Source organism: Zosterops lateralis, assembly GCF_965231275.1.
Source record: "Zosterops lateralis genome assembly, chromosome: 10".
Classification (NCBI taxonomy): Eukaryota; Metazoa; Chordata; class Aves; order Passeriformes; family Zosteropidae; genus Zosterops; species Zosterops lateralis.
In genome coordinates, this window is record NC_139770.1 from 8,350,989 (window position 1) to 8,367,395 (window position 16,407).

Genomic DNA, 16,407 nt, shown 5'->3' on the forward strand with positions numbered 1-16,407 from the left:
TCCAGCAGCAGTGTTGGGTGAGGCTGGGTGTGCTGAGCACAGGTGCCCAGGCTGAAACAGAGCTTTTACAAGCTCCAGTGTTTGTTTTGATGAACACTCACTCCTTTGTCCAGTCTTGCCGGGTTGGATCATTTCTAGTGCTCTCCAGGCAAGTTTTAAGCAAGCTTTTCCTCCTTTTGCCTGCAGCTTTAAGAGCACCAAGCACTGCTTGCACTTACTCAAAAACCAATCTCTTCAAATTCAGTTAAACAACCCATCTGCTGAGTTTGCTGTTAATCCAAGCCAGTATCTAAATCCCAGCAGAATCCAAGTTCCTGAGCACTTTCATTTTAAAGGGATGATTCTTACATTCTATATTGCTAAATTATTTAGCTACTGGATGATAATGATGGAATCCAGTAATGAATTGTCCTCATCTGAACTATTATCAGAACAATGGGAGGAAAGGGAGTGGGGCATAATTTGCAGTATAGTCTTGGGAAGTGGATTTAAAAATTAATGAATGGATATTGTATAAAGCCTATACCACATTGCTGCATACACCTAACTGCATGGGGAGGAATGCAACTGATTATCTGTATTGCTGATGAGAGTAAAACCAATTCTAAAGTCACTTTCTGTGAGTTTAGGCAAAGGGGAGACTGACTACCTGTATGTTCCTGCTGATAACTGTGTTTTATTCTGTGCTTATTGCTGAAGTTCCAGGCTGTGCTGGCCATTTCAGAAAATGGACTGCATTTAATTTCTGCTTTCAGCTTTAAAAGAATAAAGATGAAATGTATGAGCAAGTCAGGGGTGTAGATAACAGACAAGTTGGGTTTAAATAGCTTGTCTTTATCAGAGAGTTAAGTTAGAAATGCTCCAATTTTTTTTTTTAATTCCAAGTATAGGTATGTAAATTTATATTTTATGTGGTTTTGAGTACTCTCACAATATGGGATGTCCCTAAATTACAGATAATCCTACCTTAATTCCACCTTTTGTCTTCTTAATGCTTTTCTTTTTTGATAAGTCTACTTCAGAAACAGTCTTTGGAGGGCAGGAAATTTCTGTAGACCTCCTGTTGGTAGCTGAAAGAGTAAAAAAGAAACATTAGAAAACATGAGCTAAAACCATCTTTAGGACAGCACAGGTAAATGTTAGCCACCTGTACCAACGTCAGTAATTGTCACTTGCAAGGTGTTGCTGATGTGGGTTCCCAGGAAATTTTGTTTCTGGTAATGGTTTGCTGATTGATGTTGGATTAAAGGATTGTTCCCTGTAAGGTTTCATTACCTGAACAACTCTCAAAAGAGTAATCACAGGAGTTCAGCAAGGCACAATGAGAGGTGTGTAAGGACAGAATCTGAGGTTATTATTTCAGAATATGCCCTGTTCTGTCAGGTTTGGTGGCCCTTGCAGGCTTTGAAAACCCCAGCTGACACTGAGGTGTCTGAGGCTACTGGACAGTCATCCTTAACAACAAAACCACCTGTGCTGAGCCTGCTGTCCAAAGCAAAGGGTTGGAATGAACTATAAGAAGGGGAATCATACATTTGGCTTGAGTAGAAAATAGTATCTGTTACAGCTTTATCTTTGTTTTAGATTGGTAATGAGTTTACAGCACATTGCAAGTAGAGTGCCAACAGCACTCTCCCTTTTCTTCCTTGCTGAATTGACATAGGCAGCCATTCATGTCATGGGGGAAAACATGTACGAAAGCCAGATGAAATGATGAAAGAATCTGGGTCAGGCAACAAAAAACAAAATTGAGGTTAAGTCCTTTTCTTTTTTATTCTGGCAAAACATTCTAATTGAACAAGCACTTTTTCTAAGAATAAAAGCTGGTGTTTTCAAGTGCATCTGGCAACATTTTGTTTAAGAAGTTTCACCAAGTTTAATGTTTTGAAGTGTTGAGAGTCTTGATAGTCATTAACTTTTTCTTTGAGAGAAGGTGAGGGATACAGTAAAAAAGATGCAGATACCTTTGAATGAGGAGGATGTAGTATCAAAGGTTTGCTGTAGGAGAGGTCAGAATACTTTTTAAAAAGAAATACCTTAACAAAGTTTTCAATGTCCTTGTCATTATGTTCTTCTTTTGAAGTAGTTTTTTAAAAGGTAAAAAGAAGCACATAGAAGCATCCCAAATTATACTCAGTTAAAAAGACAACATATCAGTTTCACAGGTGATAATAATGGACGCTGACATTTCTTCTACCCTGTGTATTTTCAAGAGCTTTATCATGCAGCTGGGAAAAGAATTAATTAAAGCAGACTCTCTCCAACTCTTCCCTAAATCTTCTTGATTTATCTCATACTGAATGACATAAGGACTTGGCAATGCCCATTTCATGCCTGTTACCTCCTCACAATGACTCCATACTAGAAAGTTTCCTCAATGGAACAGTGAAATCTGGCAGTCACCAGAAGCTATAACTGACTGGGAGAGAATTCTTGTGGTTCCCAGGACTGAGATGAGATGCAAATGTCTCTTTTTGGCTCTTCCATCACTCTTTCAGAATATACAGCAGGGAACTTGTTTTGATTTTGAGCACTACTTTCAAGAAATACCCTTTCCCATCCCCAAGCAAGCTTTCCCTGAAGTAGTATTTGTTCTCTCGAAGGTATTTTTATTTCACCCAAAAAGTAGTGTACTGACATTCTAGAACCAAGGGAAAAAAAAGATGCAAGATGAAGTATATGGAAGCTATTGATCCTGATTATCAAACTTCTTCATACCTTTCCAATCTGCAGGGAGGGTGACTGCTACTGTTGGCAAAACCAGAATATTTGCTAAGTTTCCTTTTATGTGTTTTCCCATCAATCTCTGAGTAAAGTGTCTATAAGGATCAGCAAGTTCACCCTTTTCTGTATTGATGCACCCTGGAGATTCTATTTAGCCATGAAGTCTCACCTACCACAATCATGAGAAAACAGGCTGTGATCAGACCTATTACACTAAGAACTATCCTGGAGCTTCTCCCAGCTATATCCTATTTATATCTTGAAAAATCCTCATAAAGAAAACAGATCTAAGACTTGGCCCCCAAGACATTGTTTTGTAAGCTTACCCACATCTGAATACCCTAGATATACTGCCAGTGTCTAGTTGCCCTCTCTAAATCTGCGTTCAGGCCATTGGATTTCTCTACAATCTAATTCACTGTTTTTATGGATATGTCACGGAATTAAAGGGAAGCAACAGAACTTCAGAAAACCATGAGGACTTTCGCTTAGAAGAGCATAGTCAGCAATACCAAGTTGTTTGGTTTATTCATTAATCAGAAAATTTTGTACTTGAAGGGATGGTATGAAAACCCTTGCTGGAAGCAATCAGCAGAAAAAGCAGAAATCAGTTACAACTTTGATTATGGATCACAACTTACAAGCTCAGACAGCTCCAGGTGATCCAGGGCAGTTTAAATGAAACATGACACCTTCACAAGAAACCAAACTGCAGGTGCTCCTTGATCCAGCAGCAAATTACTCAGATCAGTTCACAATCTGAGTCTTGACTTCTTTAGTGTGACATATTTCAGAAAAGGAGACAGGTCCAAGATAAGAAAGCAGTCAAATTCAACTGAATTGATTCATATTGACACAGTGAACTTCCCTTTCCAATTTGACCCAGAAACGAACAGAAAACAGGAAACAAGCTGCTTTGGTTATGCTTTGGAGAGTTTTTCAGTTATTGACTGGCCCATAATCAAAGACTGCTACATGTCACTGCATTTAAGTAGTTTCTGGATCAGTACAGAAAAAAAACCAGCCCAAATACCTGTCAATTATTATTGCACCAATTACTGTGGAACTGGAAATATAAGGGAAGCTCCCTTATAAAATTCAGTACAGTTGGCTGTTTTAAGGTCAGTACAGCATTGTCTTGCTGAAGAAGCTGAAAATTATAGTGTTGAGCTGCCTAGTGAAAGAATAAAGGCACAGGAACAAAGGAAAACTAGAAGTGATCTAATATCTGCATGGTTTCAAGGTTGTTTTCATCCTTTTGTTTCGCAGTACTCGCCTGGATGTTACATGATGATGATTTCATTTTAAATTCATTAATATTTTAAATTGCTCAATGCTGCTTTTAAAGCAAATATTGTCAAAGGGCATTGTAAAGCAGAGTTTGGGTCTGTCACTTTCATTCATCTGGAGCACCACTACACTTTTCCAATGGAGCTTTAGTACTGCTTTCTGATTTTTTACAAACAAGTTTCATGACAACATGGAATCACTGTCGTATTATTTAGCCTACAGCAAATGGTAAAGTGGGCTGTACTGTTCCTAAAGCTGCTAGAAAATGACAGAGATTCGTGTGCTCTGTTTTGCTTTGCAGTCTCTCCACCCCTATAAGACAGAAATAAATTCAGTGAGGAAAACTTGCTGTGCTGCTTGTAAGAAAAGGCTGTGGTTTCACCCAGTCCTCCCCTGCTCCTGCCTGGGAGGACACAGACACCATCTCTTACAGGGGGGGCTACATCCCCCACTGAGGGACAGACAGAACTGTGGGCAGCTCCCAGGTGCTCAGAGACAGCTGCATTAGTTTACCTGGGTAAGGGGCCCTAAATTAGCTCCTGCTAGGATAAGTGTAACTCATTAGGTAGCAAGAGACACAGGCCATAGTCAAGGGTTATGACTGATATTCAGCACCTCTAAGATATTCCAAGCCCCCCGTCAAGTAAATACCACACTTTACAATCAGGTTGGGGGGGAAATTCCACCATCACATGTTTTCCCATCTGTTTTCTGTAGGGATTGTGCATTCTCACTAATCACCTACAGCAGAATCAAATTCCTTTGGCAAGAACGAGCATGGAAACAACCAGTCTGCTAAACTTTACTGGGGCTTGCTGCTCATGCTGTCCAACAGGAACGTGAGTTTGAAGATAATTAGTGGCTTAATTGCTATTTTGAATGCAGGTGATGACAAAACAGAATGTTTAGGCAACCAAAGAAACACAAAAGCAGCTACAGTTTGTCACTTAATGGCTTAAGGCAGAATGACTTTGCCAGTCTTAGGCAATATAATTTAGAATTCTTTGCTCTAGCAAAATTTCTGTCAAGCCCCTTGAAAATCTGCTGATATAAGAATCACAGAGCAAGATTCCTGGATGCGGAATATTCTTCTACAAGGAGACACTACTTGGTTTCCTCAGACTGGCCCAAGTGCAATAGCAGTCCCCCAGCCACAAAACTGAAGGTATCTTTTCCTGTTTCCAATTTCATTTATAGAAACAATTCTGAAACAGAAACTAGTGGTTTCTCAAATCATTCATGAAAGTCACATGCACTATCTCTTCTGAGTCAGCTAATCCCTCCACAGCCTCACTTTCTGTGCACACATCCCCAGACTCTTGCAAGGAATTCTTCCTTTATCCTCTGTCCAGATGTTACTAGTTAGTGAGTGTTATGCCCTAGTGACTGTGAGGAATGCTGGACTGGATCCAATGAGCAGTTGTATACATTTAACTGAGATAGAACCAGCTTAAATTTTATTATTTAAAGAACTGAAAAGGCTCCAGCTGTGTTCCCCTCTTATGAATCTTGTGGTCCAAGTTGGCCTTCTAAGATGCTCGTATGGTGAGTCATGGATTTTGTATGTGCAATGTGCTGTTAAACGTGTTATTTGTTTAACAAGCTCATAGAAATTCTGACATTTCTGTCCCTGTATTTCACATTTATGTTGCACACAAAGAACTCTCTAGATGAATATTTCATAGCACTTTGTGCTGCCATGTGCCAACTCTTTCCAGAAAGGTAACTAAAACAAGACATTTTTCCTAACCATGGTCACTGAGATGGCCAAATCATCTTTTACTGACATTTCCTGAGAACATATGAGGCTGAAGGAAATAGCCTTTGGGAAAGTTTCATTTCAAAGAGTAAGAGTTTGGGAGAATTACAAGCAAATTAAAATAGATAAATGCTACCTGCAGTAATTTCTAATAGCTTGTGTTATCCTTTACAGTTCTGTAGTTCATTTCGTTGTGCCTGACAGACTTTGTGGTTTGATTCTGTGGACCTATTCCAACTCACTCCATGCTAGAAAGTTTTGCACAGAAATGCAGAGAACAAATACGTAGTCAAATAATCCAAAATTATGCCCTGAGAAGTGAATCAGAGCAAAAATATTTTGCTATCAAGTGCCACTTCTTTCCTCCCAACAGACATAGGACAAATTTAGCCATTAGCAGTATTCAAGCAGCTTCCATCGGGAGAAAACAGAGTTCTCCTTAAAATAAGGTGTCATATATGCTGCTTAAATATTTTCAAGGCTCCTATTATAAAAAGATCAACAGTTTTCTGCCTTTTCAGGGTTGATGTGTGAATAATATTTAATCAAGTTCTCACAGCTAAAACATGCACCAAATAAAGTTGGCACAGACTTTTCAGCATCACAGGAACTCCAGAACTAGGAACTTTCAGTAATTTCAGTCTTGAACAGGCCTGTTCCTGTAAAATATAGAAGTTCTCTTGTGAAACCAGAAGCATCGAGCAAAACTGGGATTACTCAAAAATTTTTCTTCAGTTTCCAGACCCATAGAAAAGTGTTGACTGAAGGAGAGTCAACTCTGAGCTGCCTTTCTGGATCTTACTGAGCTAAAAGATTCTGAGAGTCACCAGAAACCATAAGGACATGGACATGAAACTCTGACAGACATTTCCCCAACAGAAACCTGACCTTTCCCTCAGACATAGTATCAGCTATGCCTATGTGCAGAAAATCCCTCTCTACCTACATATTTGTCCACGTAAAATGGAGAGTCTGACGTTTACAATAATGGAGTATTTAATGTCTGAGTCTTCATATCTGTGAAGATTTTTCCATTAGCACCCTGAATTGGACTGAATTTTCCCTACTGCTCCCTGTTAGGAAAATGGATAGTCAGCAAGGAAGAACAAAACAAAATCTATTCTGGAACAAATGTAACTTCTTTTCCTTTCACAGACCAACCACCCCAGTGCTGCCATGGTATTGTTACTCTGCTGCCTGGGGACAAAAGCCTTTCTTTCTGGCCTTCTATTTCTGTTTACCACATTTGATTGCCTTTTCTTGCATTTGTATTTACAGTCTAGGAAAATAGTATTTTCCTGTTGTCATATTCTGTTTTGCAAGCTTTTAGAAATATTCAGCTATGTCCTGGGTAACAAATGACAAATGAGTTACAAAACCTGTTTTGAGAAGGTGCTCTAAGCCTCTCTCAGGTTTCCAAGGTGTTGCTCAATAAATTGTCCCAAATGATGCCATGAATGTGAAGAAAGGACACAGAGGTAAGTCCAAAAGTGGGTAGCTTCAAGAAGAGCAGAATTTCACAGCCTCATTTTCAGCCTTGGAATAGGACTCAGTGTCCCTGTTTCTATTCTCAGACATGTTTCAGAGTCAGATTGTGAACACCTGGTGAATTGCTTGGTTTATCTGTGCTTGAGTTTTCTTTCTGAAAAAAAGAGGTTAAAATACTGACCAGTACTTGCCAAGTTCTTTGGCATTCTGAGGGAAAGGGCACTCAGAAATTTCCAAGTATGATTCTTTGTAGCAGACATCCAGATATGTTATCCAGACATGCTGGGTAACACCAAAATGATTCATAAAAAAAATGGGAATATACATGTACTATTCATGGCTGTTAAAGTCACTGACTGTGAGTCCCTGGATGAGCTGTGGATACTCAGGCACTCCTGTTTCTTTGTACAGAGGTACTCTCAATCAGTCACCTTCAAGAATCTGAATGAAATGGCAGAGTCTGCTTATCAACGTCTGAACAGGGCTGGGTTGCACTTTACACCTCCTCACAACCAGAGTAGCATTTTAAAATAAATTTCACCTGCCTATTATTTTGCAACAGGACATTAAAGGCTAAGTCTTGTCACATAGTTATCCTGTACTGGAACTGCAATTCAAGGGACAGAGCAAGGGAGCATCTCATGACTTTCTGTGAAAGAGCTGATAGTATGTGGGATGGGCTGTATGAACAAGAATCAACACTTGGAGCACTATTAAGAACTAGTGACTGTTCTGTAAGGTTCTATCTATATCAACAATTTAAAAATCTGCAAATGTGCTACAATGACGAGAAAGAAGTTCAAGAAACACTTCAAGAGACTGCATGCATAAACAGAACGGCAACATTGGCTTTTAGTGCAGTTTCACAGTAGGTGAAAGCCATCCTAAAACTGTGCTGCCACTGACAGGAACTAACTTTCTCTGACCTACTGACCCCATAATCCCATTTTCTGCACCTTCCCTTGCCTCGGCGCTAGTGGCTATGCAGTGAGCAATCTGATGAACTCTGACATTAATTAGTGCTGCTTGGAGCAGATGACTGGGCTGTGTGATCTCCAGAGCTCCCTGCATTTTTCTAACGTCTGCAATGGAAAAAGAACTACTAGGATTTTGCAGTCTGTTTATTCAGTTTTCAAGGCAGATCACAGCTCCAGCAAACTGACTGCCCACCCCAGTGCAAGAGGGGAGCACAGTGCTGGAGAATGTGTGTGTGGCAGAGCAGGACCTCTTCACAGGCATTGTGTTCTCAGCTTGTCTTAAAACAAAAGAGAACCTGAAACTTGAGGTACGAACTGTCCATAAAAAACACAGCTAGCATGGTTTGGGGAAAAAAATGTACAGATGTGAAACCAGCATGGGGACAGGAAGATGATTTTCCTTTGGAAGAAAGGATGAATGTTGGGGAGCAGAGAAGAACAGGGACATTGATGTGACTTTCTCCTGGTATGCCTAGAAAGCAAAATGGTCAGGCTACTGGCCATCTTCCGTTGAGAAAGCAGTTTGTTGAATGCTCTTCATGCAAATTAAAGGGGTTTTTTTTAAGGCTTTTTGTTAAAAATTTCTCTTTTGAACAGCCCTAAAGGTTCCAAAGGGACAACCCCTTCTGGCCACCAAGCACAGGGTGGCTGGTCTCCAGGATACACTGTTTCAAATTAGCTTCACCCATGTTCCTTTTGCAGAAAACAGCTATCTTGCTTAAATGCACATGCTAACCTCAAATCAGGAACTTTCAGTAATTTCCAAATAGAAGCAATGCTCAGCTTCTATGGTTAGCAGAGGACAAGGTAGAAAGTGAACTAACATCTAGGTAGAGAGGGAAAAGCAAAAACTCCACAAATGAGTCAGTGTCTTTCACTAATGAACACTTAATTTTTCAAGTATTTGATTTAAACTTGAGGAATTACGACACTTGAAAGCCAAATATTCACATTACACTATCTCTAATGTAAAAGAGGTTCTCATGCTTACATTGCAGGCTTGCATTGAGTACCCTGGCTTGGGTATTTGAGAATTAGCAATACAACACATGCTGAGACACAATATAGAAACGTACTCTGTAGATTACACCTAGGAAGAGAAACCTGGTGGGTTTTTTTGATTCACCCCTGTTTGTATGTTTGCAGTGAGAGATAGTTCATATTCATTTTTACTAGCTGGACCTACAAGGCTGACACGGCACATCAAATTCAAGTGTTCATTCTGATAATAAAAATCAAGCATGACCATGTGGGACAAAACATTGGTGTGAGTCTGAAAGCAGCTGCTCATGACCTACCTACTGCTGCTGGTCTGGTAATCTTTGGTGATGCTCGCTTTGGGGAAGATTCAGGATGTGGAGCAACAGGTTGTACTGGCCGGGTCTGTTTGGCTGCCAGCTTCTTCAGACTTACTTGCCTCTTGTCAAACATTTCTTGTACATCTTCGAGCTTTTGTACAATTCTTTGGGCATTGGCCTTGACAAAGAAAAGGCAAACAACAAATGGTTGTCAGCGCTGGATTGAGCAAGTGAAGAAAGGACGTGTATTACCAGACTCAGGCTAGAGCTGGAGATCACACAGTGGCAGTTCTGGACATGGACAGTTCATTGCAGCCCAGTCCATGCATTCTGCCCAGATCACAGTTTCACTGACCAAAACATGGTGACTTGAGCAGTGTTTCTAGCACAGCTCTGAAGAAAATTACATATGTGTTGCATGACGACTCTTATGAGTAAAACTTACTGCCACAAATACTGACCTCTGTGCCCTTTTGGAGTAGGGAAAGAGGTATATTTTAGCAGACTCAACTATATAGTCCACTACACTCTCATGGACTAAGCAATCAGAAATTTTTAACTTTTAAGCGAGCACATGCACATCTGAGGGATTTTACCTTTATTTCAGGGGTGAGGATCATGTCAAACTGATTGTAGAACTCCTTTGGGTTAGAAAGCTGGTGTTCCTTAGCAGTTACCAAGAACTTCTCAATTTCTACGAGTGCAGTTTCAGCTCCCTCTTGTGACTGGCACTTGTCCACAGCTTGGGAAGCTAAGAGGTAGATTCCAGCTTCGCACCATTGGCTTGCCTTTAAAGAAAAGTGGTGGAAGAAGGACTTACCATCACTGACAGTCCAAGTTGTCAGGTGTTACTTTTACTCTATGAAAACCAGATTTGCCCTAACATGTCATTAAAGGGGATCAATGTTACTTATAGCATGCAGCAGTTCCTGCCCACAAGTCAGGTGGGGTCATCAGCATATGCAGAACTGAACTTGCTGAACTAATGCAAAGCTCCAATATTTATACTAATATTTACTGAACAAAATGGAGAAAAACCAAATACAATTTTTTATCTTCATCATAATTACCTGAGCTTATAAAATCCTTTATTTTTAGTAGAACATTGCCAGAGCTGTTATCTGAGAAGGTTCACTTACCTTATCTAACTGCTTATGCAGCTCAAGAGACTTTCCCAAAATATCATACTTTTTCTTGGTCTCATTGGTAAAGTCATCACAAATCCGTCTGAGTTCAACACACTTTGGTCTAATGGAGTCAACTGCATAATGGTTGTTTTGGATGAGCTGTTCTCCATGGAGAGCCAGAGACTGGGCCTTCTCCAAAGGTTCCTGTGAAATTAATGAGAAAAAGCCAAAGTTAGAATGACATGCATAATAAGGACAATCCATCTCTGTAACCCCTGCTGTAGCCTGGGGGTAAAGGTTTGAAATATTAATATAGCTGATATGTTTTATTTTGTATTTACATTGAAGGCCAACTTCAATGTCAATGAGTACACTGAAACTCGTGAGGCTCTATCTGAACATCAGAAAGCACTTTTTTTGTTGTGAGGGTGACCAAACACTGGAACAGGTTGCCCACTGAGGTTATGGAGTCCACTTCTCTCTCACATACTGGGGACATTCATTATACAAGGTCTTTCCCTACTTTTTTCCCTAGCTTTCCAAGTAATGAAATGGAATTACTGGGTCTGAAAAACCCTGGCTTCTGGAAATTAGAATCTGTGTTTTACAATTTAAAGTAATGACTTATGAGAAGAGAGTAAATCTGGACCAATAAACAAAAAAACAAAAAAACAAAAACAAAAACAAAACAAAACAAAACAAAACAAAACAAAACAAAAAAAAAAAAAAAAAAAAAAAGACAGTGACCAAGAAGTGTGTAGAATACCGTGTCTATAGCAGCTAGAATACTAAATTGATGCAAACCTGTCCTTTCTCTTCCAGATGTTTCTGTTCCTTTAGGAGGTTCTCAACTCGAGTCACACTGTCTCCAATGTCAGCAAAACCCGCTTGTGTTTCCATGAGGTTATCTAATATCAGTTTTACCTAAAAAACAGCATCAACAAAAACATAAAACCAAAACAAAATAAACCCACACAGAACCCCATTGCAAGATACTGATAAAAATTACAACACACATTCACCTACGTCTCTGAGAAGACTCTGCATCTCAAATTTAGTCTTCAGTTTGTTCCAAAATGGAAAATCCAAGGAATAAATCAACAATCAACTATTCTTCAAAGAGTTTCCCTGCTTCTCACTAATTAGGCCCACAAAGTTTTGACAATCTGTAACTCTAGAGTTCATATTACTCCAGAATCTGTATTACTCCAGTTTCTGGGCTGACAGTTTGGCTTTCTGAACTGTATTCTTTTGACTCTGGTAGGATTGGCAACTTACCATCTGAGAAGAATCTATGTTTGAAAACTTCACACCTAAATGCAAAATTATTTATCAAGATAAATTTACTTATTGGTGTTCCACATTTTGGCCAGAGTCTGGCACTTTCCTCACTGTGCCTTATTCAAGTGTTGTAAGACATCTGAAAGCTGTCAAGACTTTAATTTTTGAATATTCATTTCCTATTTCACAATTAAGGTCTTCTCTCCCAACCTCCTTTTTGGACTGCCAGAATACTCTTAGTATGGGTAGAACTTGTCCTTATTTACCAGAGAAGCTAGACAGCATGAACAAAGAAATACCTCTCTAAAATCGTGTTCAAAGTGTCGAAGCTGCAGGCACTGTTCTAGTTTTAGATGATGCTTGGTCCAAAATTGATCAAAAGCCTTTTCTGTTTCATCCAACTGAGCCAACAACCTGATAAGAAATTATAATGAACAGAATGTACTTATTTCCTATAGTTCACTTCTTTTAAGTTACAGTAATTGACGGCAGAAAGCAGAGCAGGGAGATGGTGGGGAGCCCTACACTTAGGTAAGAGGGCTCTGTGTCAACTCTCCCTTAAGCAAAACAGAATGAAATTTGCAGTAGGACAGGCAGGAACGTGACAGATGAGTGACAACTACATGGATCTACTGTGGCAGTTACAGTCCTGCCTCCTGATGTGCAAGAGGGACTTGGAGCTGTTCTGTGTGCTGGCAGCCAAGGGCAGCAGTCACTCCCTAGTTTCCACCCAATGCTTCAAAGATAATTCATCCCCAACTGATGCAGATTGAATATGATGCAATTATTACTTTATGGAATGATTAAAAAAGAACTCTACAACTTGTTAATTTTCTTCACCCATCAGAAATAGGCAAGGGCTGAATCATTTTTCCCAGTCCATTAAAAACAATAGAATAGAACCTCATAATGACTCCCATGGACATTGTTTTACTTTGTGTAAATGATGAAACATTTATTTGCGATCTATTAATCTCAAGGTGTCATATCTGCAGTAAAATATCTGACACCAGGCTAGTGAGTCATCCTCACAATTTCTCAATGATCCATTAATTACAAAGTAGAACAATTTTAAACAAGTAAAAAAAAAAAAAAAAAAAAAAAAAAAAAAAAAAAAAAAAGTGTTCTCTGAATATCTTGTATTTCAATAGATGAGCATTCTTTGGGCAGATAAAGGATCAGTGAGTGCTGGAATCATCAAATTTTTGGGGCAAATGCCAATAGCTCCCTTCTATTCTTCTCAAAACCAAATTTGTTTTCAATCTGTCCCAAAACTTTTTTGTAATCAAAGCTAGTCGTTGAATTCAAGATGAATTCACAAATTCCTTTGGGATGACTGTTCAAAGGATTTTAAAGTATTCAGTGAAAAATATCAGCTCAGCTTTACTTTTAGCACCTTTGTTCCCAGTGAATGCAGACATGCTGAAACCCTAGCATGGCATTTCTCTTTGCACTGCATCACATGGCACAACAGAAACTTCCACATGGTGACTAAAAGCTTTATGGTAATAATTAGCATTGTAGGAAGGAAAAGGGGGTTCTCTCTGTGTGTGTCTGCAGCTGTGACACACAGGATGTTTCAGGTAACATCTTCATCTGTTCCTCCCCCAGTATTTCCACAAACACCCACAAACACACCACCTGCTCATCTCACAGAGATTCAGGTGCCACTTTCTAACCAGGCACAGAAGTTTGGAAGCCATACAGGTTATGGAGAAAATAAGTCCCACGTTAAATCTTCAGCCAGGTAGTTAGTGATCTGACCAAAAATTACCAAGAAATGCAGGACTTGTTTGAACTTAGCCTTGACAGTTTAATCAAGTAACCTCCTCTAAGCCATTCCCTTCTCTGATTTACCTGTCCAATAAATCCTGACTAGTTGAACCAGTGGTAATTTATAACCTACATATTTAAATTATATTTGCATCTCCTAGGAATAAATTAGCAAGGTGCACAAGGTAATCTAGCTCCACTGACCTTTCCACTGTGGCCACATTTTCCAGTTCATCTGGACTGAGCTTGCTGTTGGCACTTCGTGTGACTGGCTCCCGGATGCATGTCAGTAAGGTGGCCCCCTGCTTCACTGCTAGCTTCAGCTCATCCTGAGGGGGGAAAAACAAGCCAAAAATCAAATTGCATGTTCTTCTAACACTCACATCTCCTAGATGACAATAGAGTAATGATAAAGGAGGATTCTTTCACAGGTACAAAATACTTGAAACAAAACACAAAAGCTTACCAAAGGTGAAATGCTTTTCTAGCAAATACAGAGACCTATATCTTTTAACTTTGAATAGTAGATCTGTTTCTGACAAAAGGAATGGAGTAATTTCTGAGCAAATTGCATATCTGACCAGGCCACTTGCAGAATAAATTATTCTACCACAAATTGAATGTATGCTATAGATTGTGAGCTGAAAGACTGGGCTGAGACATTGCACTTCTTAATGGAATTTCCTCAAACAACATTGTGCCATGCTGAGCCACAGTACGTGAGCTATAAGAAGTCATTTACAGAAGTGTCTTCCCAGCATGAAAGACGAGCAATTACAAAGATAATGAGGCTCAAACATGAATTTGTCAGATGACAAATCCCCACATCACTGCACACTTCTTCCATAAAAAATTGTTCTTGTGCTAATATAGCTTAAGTAGTATTTTTAATGTTGTGTTTAACCTAAGGCATTTGTTGGCAGCAGTAATATTTACTTCTGATCCTTACTCTTGAAAGTTAAACTAGCCCCAACTTTTTTAAACAAAAAACCAGTCATCATCTAGTTAGATCATTCTGTCTATTCCTGACTATCCTCATAGATGTTCTCTGTTTCTGCTCCAATATAAGTCCATCTTTTCTGATGAACTCATCAGGAGCCCATGCTATTCCAGATGTGATCCCATCAATCCCTCTCACACAGTGGAAGTGACACTTCCCCATTTTATCATTCTTGAAGCTGTAAAATGTGGTGAATCAAATTGACCTCCTGAACCCAGGTGTCTCTCTTCCTCAGTGGTTTCTAGACTATGAACTGCCAAGTGATGGCAGAAAATTTTGTTAGATCATAACTCTTCTGTTACACTGCTGGAGCCATCACGGGGCAACAATCACCTTCAGCTTGCTGTGGTGGTCGGTGTGTGAGGAGAGGAGCTCCTCTGTGCACTGCACATCATTGGGAAGTTCAGTCTCTGCTAAGTCTGTTCCAAAGGTCTGTAGCATCTGTGCTGTTGTTTTTACTGTCATTGCAAAGTTTTCAATAGCCTAGAAAAGCAAAAGCATAAAGTCACAGATTGTTTATTTACCCTTAGCCCATTAACAGCACTTTGTGCTTCAGGCACACTGTGCTGCAAGTATTAGGTGCCTGTAAAGCTGTCACATTGCCTTTTTTTGGGTGGATGTGCTAAAAGTTACAAATTAAACCATGTGTCACAAATGACCTTTTCACACGTCTACACATATTGTCACCTCCTTGAGCCAACGGGGAACTCCCAGAGCTCAGCAGATATAATGAAGCCACAGAGGACATGAGCTTCAAAGGCAGGCCTGGAACTTCAGATCCTCTGCCCATGCTTGCTGGGAAATTCTGCTGCATTTAAATTTTTAATTAAGGCTTTATTTAAGTTGAGAACACTACTAAAATATATACGGCAAAGCCTTTATATTTATACAGCCATTGTTCGCTCAGGAGTAATATGTCTTCTCCTGACTTCTGAATATGTGCATCTCCATCTTGCCTCTCTGTACAAGATGCATTCTAGTAATTTCCTCCCATCTGTCTATGTTAGTACGCAAATACAAGAACAAGTAACTACAAATACAGTTGAAAAACATAAATTCATCAGAACATTGCTGTTTCTTTATCACTTGGGTACACCAACACAAAACTTGTCAGGAATCTGTTGTTTTAATGAAGAATGGGGAAGTGAGGAAGGCTAAAAAAAACCAATGCCACGTTCTCAGAGCAGATTATAATGTTCAGACCTGTGACATGTGATTAAAACCTTTATATCTAGTAGCAAATAACTGCATGGGCTGTTTTTTCATGATCATCCCCAAATTTGGGGGTGACTGTGTTGTTCTGTATAGCTCTTTATTCTTTGTACTTTTTGATATAAACTCCCACAGGTCTGAGTCAGTCAACAAGCACTAGGGATGCTCTTACACCAAATCAAACACTATTTAGTTTTTGTACATTGCATTCCTTTCTCCAGCAAGGATGGGAATTCATTGTTTGCAACCTTGACAGATGAAATTATGCTGTGCTCAGTGAAGAACAAACTGGAGGTAGGTCATCATTCAAAAGATGTAGAGAGAAATTAGCCCACATTTGTGATATCAAATATGCTTCCCATGAAGCAATGCTAGCAAAGTTCACAGCCTCCTTCCCTTTTTCCCCCATAAATTCATGTCTGCTTTCAACACAAGCAGTACAGACACACATATGCTCTATCTTAGTGCTCAGCAGCTG

At 39.5% G+C, this 16,407-nt stretch overlaps 1 protein-coding gene across 3 annotated transcripts in view; it reads right to left on the bottom strand.

Annotated features, from left to right (window-relative positions):
- The window catches only part of MCF2L2 (MCF.2 cell line derived transforming sequence-like 2), a 115,293-nt gene that overhangs the window by 76,439 nt on the left and 22,447 nt on the right, over positions 1 to 16,407 (bottom strand). For all 3 annotated transcript variants that reach the window (XM_083868529.1, XM_083868530.1, XM_083868528.1), the window contains exons 7-14: positions 15,051 to 15,200; positions 13,922 to 14,046; positions 12,244 to 12,358; positions 11,468 to 11,587; positions 10,676 to 10,867; positions 10,133 to 10,324; positions 9,537 to 9,714; positions 967 to 1,070 (exon numbers count right to left, since the gene is read on the bottom strand). In XM_083868529.1, coding sequence (XP_083724655.1) covers positions 967 to 1,070; positions 9,537 to 9,714; positions 10,133 to 10,324; positions 10,676 to 10,867; positions 11,468 to 11,587; positions 12,244 to 12,358; positions 13,922 to 14,046; positions 15,051 to 15,200 — 1,176 coding nt within the window. The remainder of the gene's footprint in view (positions 1 to 966; positions 1,071 to 9,536; positions 9,715 to 10,132; positions 10,325 to 10,675; positions 10,868 to 11,467; positions 11,588 to 12,243; positions 12,359 to 13,921; positions 14,047 to 15,050; positions 15,201 to 16,407) is intronic.